The sequence below is a fragment of the Sorex fumeus genome, unplaced genomic scaffold (genome assembly GCF_029834395.1).
Source record: "Sorex fumeus unplaced genomic scaffold, SorFum_2.1 ptg000098l, whole genome shotgun sequence".
Taxonomy (NCBI): Eukaryota; Metazoa; Chordata; class Mammalia; order Eulipotyphla; family Soricidae; genus Sorex; species Sorex fumeus.
Genome location: NW_026606155.1, coordinates 75,960,284 through 75,979,796, shown reverse-complemented (window position 1 = coordinate 75,979,796; position 19,513 = coordinate 75,960,284). Strand labels below are relative to the sequence as shown.

At 39.0% G+C, this 19,513-nt stretch overlaps 1 protein-coding gene across 1 annotated transcript; it reads right to left on the bottom strand.

The window, feature by feature from the left end:
* Positions 1-4,161: 4,161 nt before the first annotated feature.
* On the bottom strand, positions 4,162-5,106 carry LOC130041880 (olfactory receptor 4F21-like). Its single transcript, XM_056134162.1, has one exon. The coding sequence runs from the start codon at positions 5,098-5,100 to the stop codon at positions 4,162-4,164; it is 939 nt and encodes a 312-aa protein (XP_055990137.1). The 5' UTR covers positions 5,101-5,106.
* Positions 5,107-19,513: the final 14,407 nt, after the last annotated feature.

Here is a 19,513-nt window from a genome sequence, read left to right as displayed (position 1 = left end):
ATAAAGGGTGTTGGGAGGATCCTCCCAAAATGGGAGAAGCAAGCTGAAAGTAGATTATAGACCAAACATGATTGCCACTCAATGCCTCTTTTGCAAACCACAACACCCCAAAGGAGAGAGAGAACAAAGGGGAATGCCCTGCCACAGAGGCAGGGTGGGATGGGAGGGATAGGGGGTGGGAGGGATACTGGAACCCGTGGTGGTGGAAAGTGGGCACTGGTGGAGAGATGGGTTCTTGATCATTGTATAACTGAAACCCAAGCACAAAAATTTGTAAGTTTGGTACAACTGTACCTCATGGTGTTTCACTAATAAAAATTTTAAAAAAAGGATTTACTATTGAACAATATCTCCAACCTCAGAGATACATAGTTTTACTCATACACAAATAGGAAATCAGGGAATGACCAAAACTATAGTTTGTACTTTGAATCTTACATGGGTGTATACAGTAAATTAAAACTGTTTCTATTTCACCTATCGATTAATGCACATTCTACAAACATGTCTTACTGCAGAATACTAAGGAATAAAAAGAGATTGAAAGAAAAAAATAAAATAAAATTGGTCTGGATTAGTAAAGGAGCAGGTAGAAATTAAAAATATTGGTCTTATTCTTAAAAGAATATTTATCTTTCCATTGATTATTGATCTTTTTAATTCACTTTTCTAATAATTTATTTTCCTTTTTCTTTAAACGATCTAAGTCATCATTTCCTCTGTATGAGTCTACTAACACAAGGCTAGGATATCAAAAAGAATGAAAAAGCCTCATGCTAGACTTTTACTGGTGTCTTCACATGAGTAGGAAAGAGATGCTGAGTAGAAATGACTCCAGAATCCTGGAGGCTGAGGACTGAGATTCCCTCCCTTTGGCTTATAATAGAGTTTGGTTCTTAATTAGTACAGAAGTAGTTCAAGCCAGATATTGGTTTTGTATAATAGGAAATAAAGTTTAAAATTAGTTGGATGATAAAGTCGGGAATGTATAAATTTTTGTAAAATAGCTCCACATTTAGGAGATAGGTTAAAAAATCAAAGCTATGTGTGTATATTTTTGTAAGGTAAAACAATTTGATTGAAATTTCAAAATAGGAGATAGAAGGTATGAATAAAAGATAAAATGTTCCAGAAAGAAGAAAATTTTTGACACAGACATTTTACACAAGAACAGAAACTGAAAGGATTTAAGGGAGTTAGATAAAAACAGTCCTAACAATGGAAGTTCTATAATTTTAAAGCATCTATCTTACCTGCCCATTCAATCATAGGATGTGGATATTTAGAAGAAAGTTTAAAGACTTTAGCCTTCAATTTTGTTAATAATAACTTCCAAAAAATCCATATATAATATTCTTCAAAATAGGAAAGAAGCTAATTAGCCTTGCACAGAGAGAGTGACCCACAGATGCTGTGGAGGCGGCCAATACACAATCCTTTATTAATTTCTCTTGGGGACTAAATATTTGTGTCATGTTGGTTTTCCCAAGAGGGAAATATTGAAAGAATTACTTGGTGATGAAACAGAGGGGAAGGAAAGGTTTTCAGATAGTAAGTTGGTTAGTTCAAAATAATTTGTATCCGTAGGTGAATGATCCTGGGGCATTAATTGCTTGTAATCACTGAGGAGATAGAGGTGTGAAAATATGTCTTCAGTGAATAGATATATTTTTTATTCATTCAGTGGAATGAATTTTTCTATTATCAATTATAGCACATGTTTATCTGTGAATGAAAAGGAGCAGGAGCTTCTAGGTAGAATTTATGAAACCTCTGAGTACAAGAGAAGATTGAGAGAAATAGTTTCCAGGCTTCAATGAGATTGACTGAGGACTTGAGTTGACCTAAGACAATAGAAGAAATCTATCAGATTTCACTGCAGAGAACTGAGGCGAGAAGAGCAGAGAAAATTGAGAAGAAAAAAGAGAAACAAAGGGGGAGAAGTTACTTATTTCTATTATCTTCATTGTAAAAGGAAAAAGTTGGAAAGATGAGGGAAAGACAGAAAACTGATTCTGGGAAGAGAGTCCCCAAGAATTAGGGGGAAAAAGTAGGATACTGATAGTTCTGAAGCCCAGTAGAATATTTGTTTTACTTAAATATTTTTTATTTGGGTTTAGTGGTAGGCTTATAGTAGTGTTCAAATTTATGGTATTGATTTGGAAATGTACGGTGCAGATCCCGACCACCGAAGTGCGCATGACACTTAACTCCTCATCCCTAGGTCACCTTTGGTCCAAAAATCCACCTCCCCTCAATTATTTTTGACTGACATTTGTGTCTTAGTGCAGGTTTTTACCTCTCTAAGCACCGCCTATCTGATCCAGATCCTTTACCTACGTTCCTGTATTACTTTATGATAATCTATTTGTTTCCCTCCCTCCCATCCCCCAAACTTGGCACTATTAGGTCTTTATTCTAATATCGAGGCTTATTATCAATTTATATTATCCATACCCTTGATTTATTTCCACAGATGAGTGAGATCATCAGTTGTTTGTCTGCCTCTGGCTTAATTGTCTAAGCATAATAACCTCCAATTTCATTCAAGTTGCAGCAACTACTAGAATTAATTGAAGGGGAGTAATAAGAAATGATTGAATAAAGAAAAAAACATGTTCAGTAAGTAAAAAGGCATTAAAAGAGGTGTTATTTATTTATTAACATAATAGAAGCATATTATTTGAGGAGATAATGTGATAAACAGGTGTTAGGAGAATAACAGGACAAAACTAACATGTTTTATTTTCTTTTAGTTAAGCAGATTTTGTTTACAGAACAATAAAAGTACACAAAAAGGTTATATGTATGTAACTTCCCAAAGGTTTCCTTCTAAGTGTAGGAATCTTCAATTAAATTGAATATGCTGTACTATTTTGGGCTATATAGCCAGCCACGATTTCATACCACAATATATTAACTCTTGGGGATTTCTCATTTAAAGAAACCAGAATATCCAACTAAATTTTTAATTGTCATTGTACTGTCAAATAAATGTTTTTTTTGATAATAACTGTGATTATTTAATATTGGGAAATCTTCATTTTTATAGTTACAAAGAGGCAGATAAAAAGTGGATAAATCTTTTGTATGCATCTACTGAAAGACTTAATAGTGTTAAAGATATTTGTGGGCCTGGGGGATACTTTGAGTGGTAGAACACTCTAACCCTTAGCTCTACTTGGTATGGCCCTGATGGCTCCTGGACATCACTGGTCCAAGCATTATTATAAGTGACTTCTGCAAAAAAAAAAATAAATAAAAATTTTTACCAATAATAACTCAACTATTTTAGTCTTACTTTAGTTTTGTTAAACTAAAATAGCATCTTACACTGACGGAGCAAAAATAAAGTCAAGTTTGAATTTAGGATATAGCAGGCAAAATGTATATTAATTTTTTTATTTGAAGTTAAACTAAAATTAAACATAAATTTGAAAAATGTATTCTTGATTTATGATTTCTCCAAATCTATCTTTTATTAAATTCAGTAATTTTACCAAATAGTACCAAAATATATTTATTTATGAATTTTCTCTTATTTTATTATTGAGTAATTGGTTTCCTGGGGTGCACTTGAGTAATTGAGGCCGCCTGGAGCGATAGCACAGCAGTAGGGCGTTTGCCTTGCGTGCAGCCAGCCTGGTCAAGCCAGGTTCGATTCCTCCACCCCTCTCAGAGAGCCCAGCAAGCTACCGAGAGTATCTTGCCCGCACGGCAAAGCCTGACAAGGTACCCATGACATATTCAATATACCAAACACAGTAACAATAAGTCTCAAAATGGAGACGTTACTGGGTCCGCTCGAGCAAATCGATGAACAACAGGAGGACAGTGACAGTGAAAGTTATTATTGAGAATAATTGCAGTTAGGAAGTTACAGAAAATATCAGTCAGAAAATAGTATTTTCAAATTAAGCTGACTCTTGGAAGGTAGCTGTTTTCTACTCTCGTATGCCTTTTAAATGGAAGTTGATGAAATAAATTTATTCTCTGCAGTTGGAAAAATAAAATCACCTCAGACATGATCATCAGTTTCTATAAGTATGCCTTTATTGAATATTTTCTCAAATAGTTATTGCCATAGTAATAATAATATTATATGTGACCTTTGGTTTTCTTGGCAAGCCAAAAGTATTTACTCTGTATTTGCTCCATTTATTATGAGATTCCCCTGGAGCTCACAATCTGTTTTCCCAGTCTTTTCATAGCCACTCTCATGTCTTTGTTTCTGAATGTATAGATGGCTGGATTTAAGACAGGGGTAATAGCAAAGTCAACAATGAACAAATACTTATCCAGTGATGTTGTAGGGAAGGGCCACACATAGAGAAACATACATGGCATAAAGAACAAAATCACAACAGTAATGTGAGCTGACAAAGTCACAAATGCTTTGGATAAGTCCCCTGAAGATCGTTTCCAGACGGTGACTAAAATAAATATATAGGATATAATTAAGAAGAAAAAGGTTGCCATGGATATCAATCCACTATTAGCAATGATTACGAACTCTAACTTGTAAGTGTCTACACAAGCAAGTTTCATGACCCGAGGAAAATCACAGTAAAAGCTATCTACTTTATTTGGTCCACAAAAAGGCAAGTTTATGACAAAAACAAATTGAGAAACAGCATGGATCATACCCACTATCCATGCAGCCACTACGAAGGAAATACACATTCTGGGGTTCATGATGGTTAGGTAGTGGAGAGGCTTACAGATTGCAGTGTATCTGTCATATGCCATGGCGATGAGTAGCACCATCTCAACTCCACCCATAACATGAATAAAAAAAATCTGTATCATACATTTTGGAAAAGAAATGATGTTGCAATCATTGAATAGATCAGAGACCAATTTGGGCACTGTGGTAGAGGAAAGACCTAGATCAAGAAGAGAAAGGTTGGCCAATAGGAAATACATTGGGGTGTGTAAATGAGAGTCATTTAGGACTGTGAAGACAATGAAGAGGTTTCCCAGGATGATTCCTATGTAGAACACAGCGAAGAACCAAAAGAGAAAAATGTGCATCTCCCATGAACTTGAAAGTCCAACCAATACAAATTCAGATACCACAGAATTATTTACTCCATCCATTGACTCAACCAGTGGAAAAGAAGCTGAAGTATTCTGAAGGCAAAAAATAAGAAAAGGTTGAGAAATACAGGTATTAAACATTGATAGGTACATACCAAGTTTTGTTTTGACCTCCTGTGATTTTTGTGGAAGTATGTTGGAAATACCAAAAGGTGAAGTCATTGAACATATAGAGAAGGCACGTGAAAGGAAGAAAAATAAATAAAAGTAAGTCCTTCCGAGGAAAAAATATCACATGGGAAGAGAGGAAGTAAGGTGGATGAATTAAGAGACAAAGTAACATTGTTCCATACTATGGTTATATTGCAGAATTATCTGGCTTCTTTAGTTGTATCCTCATATACTCACCAAAACATTGTCATGAAAGTTAGTCTTATTTTGAATTTCAACACTTAATCAGTTTTCCATGTGTGCTTTAGAAGAATTTATTCCCTGATTATTATTCTTTTTGCTCAAGCGGTTCGAATCCTCTGCCCTCTTGGAGAGCCCGGCAAGCTACCAAGAGTATCTTGCCCATATGGCAAAGCTTGGCAAGCTACCCATGATGTATTCAATATGCCAAACACAGTAACAAGTCTCAAAATGGAGACGTTACTGGGCCCGCTTGAGCAAATCGATGAACAATGGGAGGACAGTGCTACAGTGCTATTATTCTTTTACTTCACCTTGAGTAATTTTCGGCATTAATGATCCAGAGAACTACGAATAGCCAAAGAAGGAAATAGTGTCAAGAGAAATAGCAGCATAAAATGAAAATGTTTGTTTATTTAATAGTTTCCATTGATTTCGGTCAGCCACTTGTTGGATAATATTCACTTTTAACAAACTTAAATGGGAGCGATAGCACAGTGGTAGGGCATTTGCCTTGTGCGCGGCTGCCGGGCCAAGCTGGGTTTGATTCCTCTGCCCCTCTTGGAGAGCCTGGCAAGCTACCAAGAGTATCTCGCCCCCATGGCAGAGCCTGGCAAGCTACCCGTGATGTATTCGACATGCCAAACACAGTAACAGCAAGTCTCACAATGAAGATGTTACTGGGCCCGCTCGAGCAAATCAATGAACAATGGGAGAACAGTGCTACAGTGCTACAAATGCACCCCTCAATGCCTAAAGAAGTATCAGATGCAGAAAGATGGGTTTTAGCACTTTTGCTAGGATTGAAAGTTCATTTTCATGAGAACTATGTTTTAGTATGAATAACTGGCGATTGAAAGATGATATCGAAAAATAATACCTTCCCTGAATAAAAATACTTAATCTCAGAACAATAAGTAAGATATAATAAAGATTAAAGGCCCCTGGAGAGTATAATGATAAAGGTCATGATAGCTTGTCCTCAAGAAGATTATTTCCACTAACATGCTATTTGAATATGAGTAAAACTGCTCACAGTTTTACAAGATAGAATAGTTATAAGCATTATAGATACACAGAAGGCTGAAGATATCTATTTCTTATTTTCAGTCTTTTCATTATCTAATATATAATGAAAAATCAGAAATAGAAAATGAGGAGATAGTAAGAAATGAGAATATCTACAGAAAAGGAAATCAATGATTCAAGCTAGAATGTATTTAACCATTGTAATGATGCAAATTTAAATTGTTGACATGGCCATTAAATAATTAGGTAAGAAAAATTGAATACAAAGAAAAAGGTTCTGTGTACTGTAAAAATATGCATTAACATCTCAGGAAGATATTTGGATAATGACATCTTAGTTAATTTTAATATTTAAAACTGGTCTACATTTTAATTTTTATATATTGAACATGTATTTCAATAAATGTTATAAAACAGAAATTCAAGGATAGCAACAGGATATAATGTGAGGTAAGATAAGGAAAAAGAGCACTGGAGAGATTTTACAGTAAATAAGGGGAGTGCTTTGGACACAGCCAAACCGAGTTCAATTTCTGGCACTGCATATGAACTCTCAGGTTGGTCAGGATTGATCCCTAAGCGCAAAGTCAGGAGCTGGCCATGAGAACTGCTACACAAGAACCAAAAATGAACCCCAAGCAAAACAAAACAGAATAGAAAAATGAGACTTATAAGATGAGTGTAGAGTGCATGTATTATGGAGACCAATTTGTCAAGCACTGCTTTTATAGTGTTTTTTGACTTGGTTAAACCATTTCGTGGTCAGTGAATAACAATTACTGGAAGTGTCATGAAGAAAACTTAGGTGTATAATGTCAATTTATAAAATCAGAAATGTATTATATTCCCTGTTTAGAGAAAAATGAATATATAAGTGGGTCTTGAACCAAGGAATATTTATGATTGATAATTGAATGGCATTTTATAGAAATTTGATGTGTCACAATTATTGGAAACAGACAAGTCTGACACTAAAAAATGAAGAAAACCTACCATTTATATTTACCAACTGAATTTATTCTTCTTAAAATTTCCCTTGTAATATCTAAGACAGATAATGCTAACAAAGAAATCTGAGTTTAGTAACAGAAAACTTCCTTATCTCTAAAAGCCCAAGAGTTATTAAAATGTCTTGAGACTGAAATATAAAGTATCAAAACTTTTGAAAGTTTATTTTCTCAATGTCTATGCAGACTGGTGTAACATATTTGCTAATTCTTCAATTTAATCTCTATTCCTTCCAAATATTTTTAATTTATTAAGGCAACAGTGATTTACAAAAGTGCAAATGTTTATATATTTTCAGGGGACAATGTTATTACACCATTACTATTGCCAACATTCTTCCATCACTATTTACTGAGCATACTCCTTAGGTAATTTCAGTTCTGTTCCTAGCATGTAAGGGTTCATTAAATGGACATTCTTTTTATTGAATTGTGCTTTGATTTTTTTAGATGTCAACTATGAATGAGGTGATTCAGTATTTGTCTGTCTCCTGACTTGTTTAACTTAGCACAGCATACTCCAGTTCATCATCTTATAACAAAAGTTAGAGTTTCATGTTTTTTATTATAGCTGAGTAGTATTCCATTTTGTTTATATACTTCAACTTCTTTATCCATTCAGTTTTTCATTAGACATAGATTGTTTCCAGATCCTGACTTTTGTAAATAGTTATTTAGTGAATATAGATGAGTATATTTTTGTCAATCTCCACTCTTTAACACCTTAATGAATATTTGTAATAGAGATCTTTATAGAACTAATAGATGCCAGTTATATTAAATCATATTCATTTTTATCATTCTACCTTTAACTATTTACCCATTAGTTGCTTAACTTATCAACTGAAGTACCAAATATGCCATATCTATGGAAATGATTGACCCCAGTATTACTTATATGGAAGTAGAAAAATCATTTTCTGTCATATAATCTATTAGGAGTATGAGTGGTTATGGACTAAATAAGAATGACATATTTGGTTCCCAAAGTGAATATGGGAAATATTACATGTGATAATAAAGAAGTGGTAAGAGACATGTGATCTTTGAGAACCAACACATTAAAAAGAGTCAATGTCTTTATCTACATCTTCAGACAGATGGCAATATTGTGATTAAGATAATGAGAATAGTGCCAAAAGAATGGAGTAATAAAATGAAGTGGACAAGCAGAAATTAAGACAGAAGATAGAAGGAAATATAGAAAGAGAAATTATGGCATTACTCATAATTAGAAGCATACATTTTTACGTACTTATTCTGATGTAGGTTGGAGAACATTATTTGGAGAAGCTCAATTCTTATTTCAGCTTTTTAGTGTAATCGCCTCCAAGACAAAAAATATTTAAGTTTCTTCCCAGTGAGGATATAACTAATTAGTAGCACTAGGCATTGGTGATCCATTGATGCATCTGAGATCCTTAATAACCAGCCTTTACTAATTTCTCTTGAGAACCAAGTTTACGAGTCATGTTAATTTTCCCAAGAGAAAAAAATATCAGAAATATTGCTTGGTGTGAGAGGTAAAGATGGAAGTTGTAAGAATACATCTTGTATACTGGATGAGATAGAAAGTCGGGTAGGTGAGAAATAAGTTCCATTTAGTATAGCAAATGTGAAACCATGAGCCTACTTAGATTACAATTGTTGAAGATGTCCTCATTAATGGGATGGAGATAATGATATCGATTTAGTGATATTTACACTCCCAAAACTAGTAAAAGACTTAATTTAAGGGGAAAAGTCTCACCAGAAATTTTAATTTCTTTCCATTTAATAATTTTTATCTATGAGCAGCTCCAAAAGAAATCGTTTAAACATTGAAAATATATTAAATCTATTGATCAGTCAATTAGTTGATGTATCAATGTGTTTGTGTGACACTTCTTTCCTTAAAACAGTGAATTTTAACTGGATTTAAGATGTCTGGAACATGATAAACTCTTGAATAAAAGAGTTAAAACGTGATAACGGACATAGGTATTTGGGGAGGGTCAGGGCACTTTGGTGGCCGCGGTGGGCAACATATTTGCACCAATGCCAGAAATTTGAACATTATTATTACACTGTCATCTAAACTGCCATATACATGTATATATAAAAATATCATATCATACATGTATATACAAAAATATCATTCATAAAGAAACAAATTTGAGGGAAAAAGACATGTTGCTCCAGATATGTTGAAACATTACTCATAGGCCAAATATGGACCACTACACTTCCCCTCCTTTTAAAATGGAATCATTATGAATTATAAAGGTAAAAAAATTGTGATTGAGTCTCAGGATATATTATTCCAACACCTGCACTTGAGCCCACTACCCTCCACCAAATGTCCCCAGTTTCCTTCCCACCCCACACCCCCAGCCTGCCTCTGTGGCAGGCACTTTTCCCAGGTTCCATTGTCCTAGTGTTCCCTAACTCATCCTCCACAGCCCTGTCCCAGTGCCAATCACACTACTGACGACTAGTTCTGCCCTTCATTTGTATTGACTTTGGGCATTTGATATTCTTCTACAAAACCTACATATGAGAGAGATCATTTGGAGTCTGTTCCTCTCCCTCTGGCTGATTTCACTCGACATTGTACTCTTGAGATCCATCTATATTGCAGCAAATTGCATAATTTATTTTTTATAAGGCTGCATAATATTCCATTGTATATATATATACACCATAGTTTCTTTATCGAGTCATCTGTTTGTGGGCATTTGGGTTGTTTCCATATTTTGAATATTGTATACAAAGCTGCGAAGAACATATAAATGCAGCTGTATTTTTTTATTTGTGTTTTTGGGCCCTTCAGGTATATTACCAGGAGTGGAATTGCTGGGTCATATAGAAACTAAATTCCTATATTTTTGAGGAATATCTATATTGTCATCCAGTAAAGGATGAACCAGTCAGCATTCCCACCAACAATAAATGAGAGTCCCTTTGTCCCCACATCAGCACCAGCACTGGTTGTTCTTGTTCTTTTGTATGTGTACCAGTCTCTGTGATGTGTGATGATATCTCATTGTTGTTTTGATTTGCATCTCCATGATAATTAGTGCTGTAGAGAGAAATGCAATCAGAGAATCATCATTGAAATGAGGTGTCATTTCAATTAATTTTTATCTTATTTTTATGTTGTTCGTAATAATTCATTACATTTAATATTCACCACCACCATTACAACTTCCCACCATCATATTTTTAATGTTTCCACCTCAAATTCCAAACCGTGACTCCAAAGCAGAATAGAAACAATTAATTTTGCATTGATTGCTATGAATAATCTGCTAAAATAGTCCAATAAAATTTCCTTAGAGAAGTGTGTATTGTTGTATTTCTTCTTCTTTTTCTTCCTCCTGCTCCTCCTCCTCCTCCTCCTCCTCCTCCTTCTTCTTCTTCTTCTTCTTCTTCTTCTTCTTCTTCTTCTTCTTCTTCTTCTTCTTCTTCTTCTCCTCCTCCTCCTCCTCCTCCTCCTCCTCCTCCTCCTCCTCCTCCTCCTCCTCCTCCTCCTCCTCCTCCTCCTCCTCCTCCTTCTTCTTCTTCTTCTTCTTCTTCTTCTTCTTCTCCTCCTCCTCCTCCTCCTCCTCCTCCTCCTCCTCCTCCTCCTTCTCTTCCTTCTCCTCCTCATTCTTCTTCTTCTTCTCCTCCTTCTCCTTCTTCCACAGTATTGTTTTAGCTATTCGTAGAGGTTTGTTGTTCCATATGAATTTCAGGAGTGTTTGATCCATTTCTTTGAAGAATTTCATGGGTATCCTTATAAGGATCATATTGAATCTCTATAATGCTTTGGGGAGTATTGCCATTTTGACAATGTTAATTCTCCCTACCAGGAAGATAGGAGGGGATTCCTAGCAGGGAATGTTTCCATTTCCTCGTGTCCTTTCTTATTTTGTGAAGTAGGGTTTTGTAGTTTTATTTGTACAAATTCTTTATCAACTCAGTTAAGCTAATTTCGAGGTATTTGACTTTCTGAGGCATGAGGTTGAACGGGATTGATTTTTTTCATGTCACTTTCTTCTCTTTCATTATTTTCATATAGGAAAACCATGGACTTTTGTGTATTGATTTTATAGCCTGCAACTTTACTATACTAGTCTATTGTTTCTAGGAGTTTCTTGGTGGAGGCTTTAGGGTTCTCTAAGTATAGTATCATATCATCTGCAAATAGTGAGAAATTGATTTCTTCCTTTCCTATCTGGATGCCTTTAATATGTTTTTCTTGCTTAACCGCTATTGCAAGTACTTCCAATACTATACTGAACAGAAGTAGTGAGAGTGGGCATCCTTGTCTTATCCCTGATATTAGAGGGAAGGTTCTTAGTTTCTCCCCAGTGGGGATAATGCTTGCCAGAGGCTTGTGGTACATGGCTTTGGCTATATTGAGGAAAGTTCCTTCAAAACCCATTTTGGTAAGAGTTTTTATCATAATTCGGTGCTGGATCTTGTCAAATGCTTTCTCTGCATCTATTGTTATAATCATATGGTTTTTATCTTTTCTTCTGTTGATATGATGGATTATGTTGGAAAATATGATTTCCAAATGTTAAACCATCCTTGCATCCCCGGGATGAATCCTACTATTTGTGGTGTATGATCTTTTTGATGAATTGTTGGATTCTGTTAGCAATATTTTGTTGGGGATCTTTGCATCTGTATTCATCAGGGATTTGGCCTGTAGTTTTCTTTTTCTGTTGTGTCTTTGTTTGCTTTTGATATTAGTGAGATACATGCCTCCCTGTTTGGGAGAGTTTATATTTCTTCAATTTACTAGAAAAGCTTGACAAGAACCGGCAGTAGGTCCTCTTTAAATGATTGGAAAAATTCGCTAGTGAATGCATCTGGACTTTGACTTTTGTTTTTGGGAAGACTTTTAATTACAGTTTCAATTTCCTTGATAGTAACAGTTCTATTTAGGTATTCCAGATTTTTTTGATTCTACTTTGGGAGATTGTAGGAATCCAGGAATTTATTCATTTCTTCTGGGTTCTCTTGTTTCCTGCCATCAGACTTTCAATGTAGTCTCTGATGATCTTTTGTATTTCTTTAGTTTCTGTTGTGATAGTCCCCTTTTCATTTCTGATTCGGTTTATTAGGGTTCTCTATATCTCTCTCTTTCTTGTGAGTCTTGCTAGTGGTTCATCTATCTTGTCTATTTTCTCGAAGAACCAGCTCTTGGCTTCATTGATCTTTTGGATTGCTTTTTTGGTTTCCATGTCATTGATTTCTGCTCTAAATTTTATGATCTTTTCCATCTGCCTCATTTGGGCTCCTTTTGTTGATCCTTTCCTGAGATCATGTGTTGTGAAGTCAAGTCGTTTATATGGCCCTTTCTTACTGAGAAATGCTTGCAGAGCTATAAATTTTCCCCTTAACACTGGTTTAGCTGCATCCCATAGGTTCTGGTAACTCATGTCTTCATTCTCATTTGCTTTTAGGTGTCTTTCGATTTCGTCCTTGACTTCCTTCTTGACCCACTTGTTGTTCAACACTGAGTTGTTTAATTTCCAGTTGTTTGATTTGGCTTTCTGTGTCTCTGTTATTAACTTCTATCTTCAGTGCATCGTGGTCTGAGAAGATAGTTGATACAATGTCCATCTTCCTGATTCTATTGAGGTATGTTTTGTGACCCAGCACGAGGTCTATTTGGAAAATGTTCCGTGTGCACTGAAAAAGAATGTGTACTCTTTTTTTGGTATTTAAATCTCTGTATAGATATATTAGCCCTCTCTCTTTTATTTCTTCCTTCAAAGCCAGTGTTTCCTTGCTGAGTTTAATCTTGTTGATCTATGCAGAGGTGATAAAACGGTGTTGAAGTCTACAATAACTATTGTGTTGCTAGCAATGTCCTCCTTAAAATCTGTTAGCAGTTGTTTTGATTATTTAGCTGGTTCCTTATTGGGTGCTTATGCATTTAGGAATGTGATTTCTTCCTGCTCTACATATCCCTTGAGGACACAGAACAGTTTTCTTGCCCGAACAGGCAGACCCACGCTCCGCATCAATGAACCAGCATACGCCAAGCACACAGGACTGGCACCTGGAACACACGCAGAGCAGAGCTCTCAGCCACCTTCAGAAGCCCCCAGCCCCCAGGGCGCATGTCCTGGCACTGGACCTGCCGCTGCCGAGTGGGACCCTCGCCCCAGGTCTCAGATGAACCGCCTTATGCACCAAGCCAGTGGTTACCTGGCAGTCCCCCGACTTCAGAGAGGACCTGCATGTGGAGGCAGGGGAGAGCCCCGGGTCTCCTGGTGGGTGCTCGGCCGGCTGCACCTCACAGTTCAACCCCTGGCAGCAGCCCTGCTCCCACCACCTTGCTATCAGCTCGTCCCACTGAGGACAGCTAACACAGACTCTGTATTCATGGGGCAATTCCAGGAAGTTCAAAATCGGGGGTGGGAGGAGATAGTGCGGAGGGAAGGTGCTTGCCTTGGACGCCCCAACCAGGGTTCCATCCCCAGCACCTGGTAAGTCCCCCCAGAGCACTGCCATAGTAACCCCTGAGCACAGAGTCGGGAGAAGGTCTGGGCACCAGTGGGTGTGGCCCCTCCAAAAATAAACAAATAGGAAAGAATTGAGACATGGGAGCAAGATAGAGGCGGAGGAGCACACGAGAGAAGAAAGCCCCTATAGGGAACTGGGACTAGGCCCCTGGGCTTGTGGGAGCCCTGTGAGTAGGGGGCAGGGGTGGGGTGGGGGACTACCTCCCCAAGTGCGGCAGGAGTGAGGAGCCTGGAGCCAGTAAGCCAGCACAGAGGCAGGGTGGGATGGGGGAGATGGGGGGTGGGAGGGATACTGGGATCTGTGGTGGGAAATGGGCACTGGTGGAGGGATGGGTATTTGATCATTGTATAATTGAAACCCAAGAACAAAAATGTGTAAGTCTGCAACTGTACCTCATGCTGTCTCACTATTAAAAATTAAAAAAAATAAAAAGAGAAGTAAGCGAGCACTTACCCGGGGGCCAGGGCAGAAGGCAGACAAGTGGGAGAAGGCTTTCTAAGACCAAGCTGCTTAGAAAACACAAGCGAAAACTCAAACATCCCGCCCAACTGGAGAATTGGGGTGGGGGTGCACAGCCAGCGCCTCCTCCGCAGCCACCAAATTTCCCCTAGCATGAGGGGTGAGGGGGGAGCCGCTCTGAGCTTCTGGGCCCCCAACCCCCCACCCCCAAGATGCAAGGGGGGGTGTGGGAGGGGCAGGGGCAGGGGCCGGTAGGCTTCGTGGACCCGGTGTGGGCGCAGGAAGGGGTGGGCCAACCCGCCTGGAGGCATAATGTCACTGACCCCCACTGCAGTTCGTGGGGTGGGGGCAGGATGGCAGGTTCAGAAAACTAGACTGCTACCTTCCTCTTAATGCTCCTCTGTGACTTATGTGAGACCTCTAGTGAAGTTTCAGATGTTGTGTTCTTTTATATTAGGCTTTCACAGCTTCTTGTATTCACCAGTACTTTGATGAAGTTGGAATCGGCTAGTGGACTATTGACCTATTGTGTTTGAGATAGCCATAAAGTTCTCTACAGAATTAGGAAATGGGGATTGAGATGTGAGTCCAGAGTGCTTGGAAAAGGAAAAGCACTGAGGCCACTCCCAGAGGCCATGCCCCCTGCCACAGAGACCAAGCCCACTACTGTGGATGCTACGCCCCCTACCTGTCCAGGAGGTTGGGTGGTGTTTGAGTCTGGGTGGCAGGCTGGGGAGCAGTAGCGGGGTTGGGTCACAGGCGGGGGGTGGGGGGCAGAGGGGGTGGGGGGTGTCACAGAACTGTGGAGCAAACCAGCGGTGCTGGAAGGGTGGCTATTGTTGTATTTCATCCTGGAGTCTATAAACCCTTGTATAAGAGATAAAGGTAAAGGCCCTCCCGTTGATCGTCGATTTGCTCAAGCGGGCCCAGTAACTTCTCCATTGGAGACTTTGTTGTTACTGTGTTTGGCATATCGAATACTCTCGGTAGCTTGCCAGGCTCTCCGAGAGGGGCGGAGGAATCGAACTCGGGTTGGCCATGTTGGCCGCTTGTAAGGCGAACGCCCTACCGCTGTGCTATGATTACTAATATATTTGTTAGGTAAAGGTAAAGGTAAAGGCCCTCCCGTTGATCGTCGATTTGCTCGAGTGGGCCCAGTAACGTCTCCATTGGAGACTTTGTTGTTACTGTGTCTGGCATATCGAATACTCCCGGTAGCTTGCCGGGCTCTCCGAGAGGGGCGGAGGAATCGAACTCGGGTCGGCCATGTTGGCTGCGTGCAAGGCAGACGCCCTACCCGCTGTGCTATCGCTCCAGCCCTATGACTCTCTTAAGGTAGCCAAATGCCTCGTCATCTAATTAGTGACGCGCATGAATGGATGAACGAGATTCCCACTGTCCCTACCTACTATCCAGCGAAACCAAAGCCAAGGGAATATATTTGTTAAAACCGATCAAATGTTGTGTGCTACTCTTGGTACATCAGTGGTGTAGAGTACGAGAGGTAACTCTAGGAATTCTAAAATTTAGAATAGGATTATATAGCAGATTTACTCATGGATGAGGCCTGTGTTGCTCACTTCTTGGAGCTTTATTTCTGAGTTTCTGGATCATGGCCATTGATGAGATTATATGGCACTAGGGGCAGTTTGTCGGTGCCATTGCCAAGCTATTGGTAAACTTGGAAGATAGGGAGGGGAGGCCCATTCCCACTCTGAGCCAGCTTGGAGATTTCAGTCACAAAAACATTCCTGGGTTTTTCTGCAGATTCACTCATGGGTGAGGCTTGTCATGAGCATGACAGCTATTGAGATCTGGAGGTTTTCAGCTGCCAGGGCTCTGTTGGGGAGGGGAGGGAAACTAAATTCACCCCCCTCTGAGTTGCCTATGTAAAGACAGCCTGGTGCAGGGTTTGGACTTCTGAGGTGTCATTTCATACTAGTGAAAATGACATATATAAAATAGACTGACAAAAAACAGTATTCTTAATGGGAATGCCATCTTGTTTTGTCTCTATGGAAAACAATACAAATTCTTAAAAATATTGAAGAATAGAATTCTCTGATAACTCAGAATTTTCAGTGTTTGGTCTGTATGTCTCTAAAGCTAAAGCCATATTTCTAAAAGATAATTGTGCACTAATACTCATTACAGTGCTGAGTACAATAGTCAGAGAACTGGAGGGATAGTACACTGAGTGGGACACTTGCCTTGCATGCAGCTAACATGGATTCAATTCATGGTACTAGGAGCCTTACCAGGTGTGATCCCTGAGTGCAGAGTAAGGAGTTAGCCCTGAGTAGGCTTGGTCTGGTCCAACCCTCACCCCCACCCCAAAATAAAAAACCCTAAACAAACTCCAAAAGAGTACAATAACTAAAATGAGGAGACAATTCAAATTCTGAACAACAGATAAATAGATGAAAGAAGTTGGTATACATGCACATGGAATATTATGTGGCTATAATAAAAGAATTATGCAGTTTGATGAAGGTAAAGGTAAAGGTAAAGGCCCTCCCGTTGATCGTCGATTTGCTCGAGCGGGCCCAGTAACGTCTCCATTGGAGACTTTGTTGTTACTGTGTCTGGCATATCGAATACTCTCGGTAGCTTGCCAGGCTCTCCGAGAGGGGCGGAGGAATCGAACTCGGGTCGGCCATGTTGGCCGCTTGTAAGGCGAACACCCTACCGCTGTGCTATCGCTCCAGCCCTAGTTTGATGAAACATGGAAGAATTGAAGGGTATCAAAAGTGAAATAAACCAGAGTGAGAAAAGCAAATACTGGATAATCTTATTCATCTGTGTAATACAGAAAGACAAAAGAATGAAATCAAACAATGAGAAACCCTTGGCCTTGAACTACAAAACCTGTAACCAAGCGGTAGGATTTTGCTGTGTGTTAGGGGTATGAAAAGGTGGTACAGAAGTAACAGTAAGAATGTTGGTAGAGTATATTGGGCTCTTTGTTGGTGTTTGGTTGCTAAAATTTTGTATATAAATCACTTGATCAGCGGTAGGGCATTTGCCTTGCGCACAGCCAGCCCGGCTGAGCTGGGTTCGATTCTTCCTCCCCTCTCGAAGAGCCCGGCAAGCTCCTGAGAGTATCTCGCCCCCACAGCAAAGCCTGGCAAGCTACCTGTGATGTATTCAATATGTCAAATACAGTAACAACAAGTATCAAAATGGAGACATTACTGGGCCCGCTCGAGCAAATCGATAAACAACGGGAGGACAGTGATACAGTGAAATCACTTGATCACTTGAGTTCCTGTTAATCATTGATTTGCTTGAGTGGGCACCAGTAACATCTCTATTCATCCCTGTCGCTTGCTAGTGTAGCCCAATGGCGTCTGTTTTTTCTAGGAACATGAAGAGCCTCAAACCGATCATTCAGGGTCTTGATGAAGAAGTCTGACCATCTTGGAGGTAGGTGGCCATGTGGTCTTGAAGTCCTGTCCCCAGTCGGGAATGGCTCTAGTCCTGCGGTCTTCTCCACATCTCATTATGTGTCCAGCCCATCTGATTTTTGATGCCTTGGCAAATAATACAGTGTCCCTGATTCTTGACCATCGATGGAGGTCGGAACTTCGGATTCTTTCTCTCATTTGAGTGAAAAAAAAAAGAGCTTATTCACCAACGTGGTTTGGTGCATGCCTCAGGCAACCGCAAGCGAAAGTCTGAGCTTGCAAAGCAGTTCAGAGATGCGATAAAGAGAAGAGCAACAGTGCTGCTAGATGCAGCAGAAGCCGGGAAAAGCATTTGTAACCCCCGCCTGTCCTTCGCCAACTGCAAGACCAAGATGACTGCCCTCCGACATCCTGATGGATCCATCACATCTTCCAAAAGGGCAATGGGAAAGATTATCCATGATTTCTACTTAGATCTCTTTGATAACCACGTCCACTGCCCACATACCAATTTTCACAGGATGGATATGTTGTTCCCAACGTTCTTCTTTCTGAAATCCAACACGCCGTTTCATCGGTAAAGAAACAAACAGCACCTGGCCCAGACAAGGTCAGACCTGAACACCTGAAGAACCTGCCGTCAGTAGTCATCAATACACTGGCTCGACTCTTCACATGCTACCTATCTGAATGCAAGTTTCCGTCCCAATGGAAAACCAGCAGGACTGTACTACTGTACAAGAAGGGAGACATCCACGACATTGGCAACAATCAACCGATCTGCCTATTGTCTGTCATCTACAAGCTGTCACTCGAGTCATCCTGAATAGGATTGACAGAACACTAGATGAAGGACAACCATGAGAGCAAGTCGGGTTCTGCAAAGGATTCAGCACGATTGACTATTTCCACATGATAGCAAAGCTCATTGAGGTTTCTCGGGAATTCAAGATGTCGCTCTGTCTAACATTCATTGATTTAATGAAGGCCTTTGATTCTGTATATAAATACATAACCAATAGTACTACTATATTCATGTTACCTAAGTTGCAATAAAATTAATTACAAATAATATAGGTATAAAATTAGAAATTTAATGCATTTCTGTCATCTCAGAAATTGTCATCTTTCTTCTTCCATCATTGTCATACTCCTAAACAGAATCACTTGTTTATTTAAAATCACAAATTAGTGTTGTACTAGATTCAGCAACATTTTTGGTGAGATTCTTCTAAATTACTACGTATACAAGCTAATTATTTTATGATACTGAAAAAAGTTCAAGATGTTTATTCATAACATCTGTAATAATTTATTTGTAATTTTTAGAAATGGAATCACTGTGAGATACACCGTTACAGTTCTGTTCATGGGTGAATTTCAGTAATAGAATGTTCTAGTATCCATTCCTTTACCAGTGTACATTTCCCACAACCAATGTACCCAATTTTACCCCTGCCATCCCATCCCCCCGACCTGTCTCTATGGCAGGTACTTTTCTTATTTCTCTCTCACTCTCTACTTTTGGGCATTATGGTTTTCAGTACAGACACAGAAAGGTCATCATATCTATTCTTCACCTACTTTCAGCACGGAGTTCTTATCTACAGTGATCATTTCCATATCGTTGCCAGAGTGGTTCCTTCTCTATCA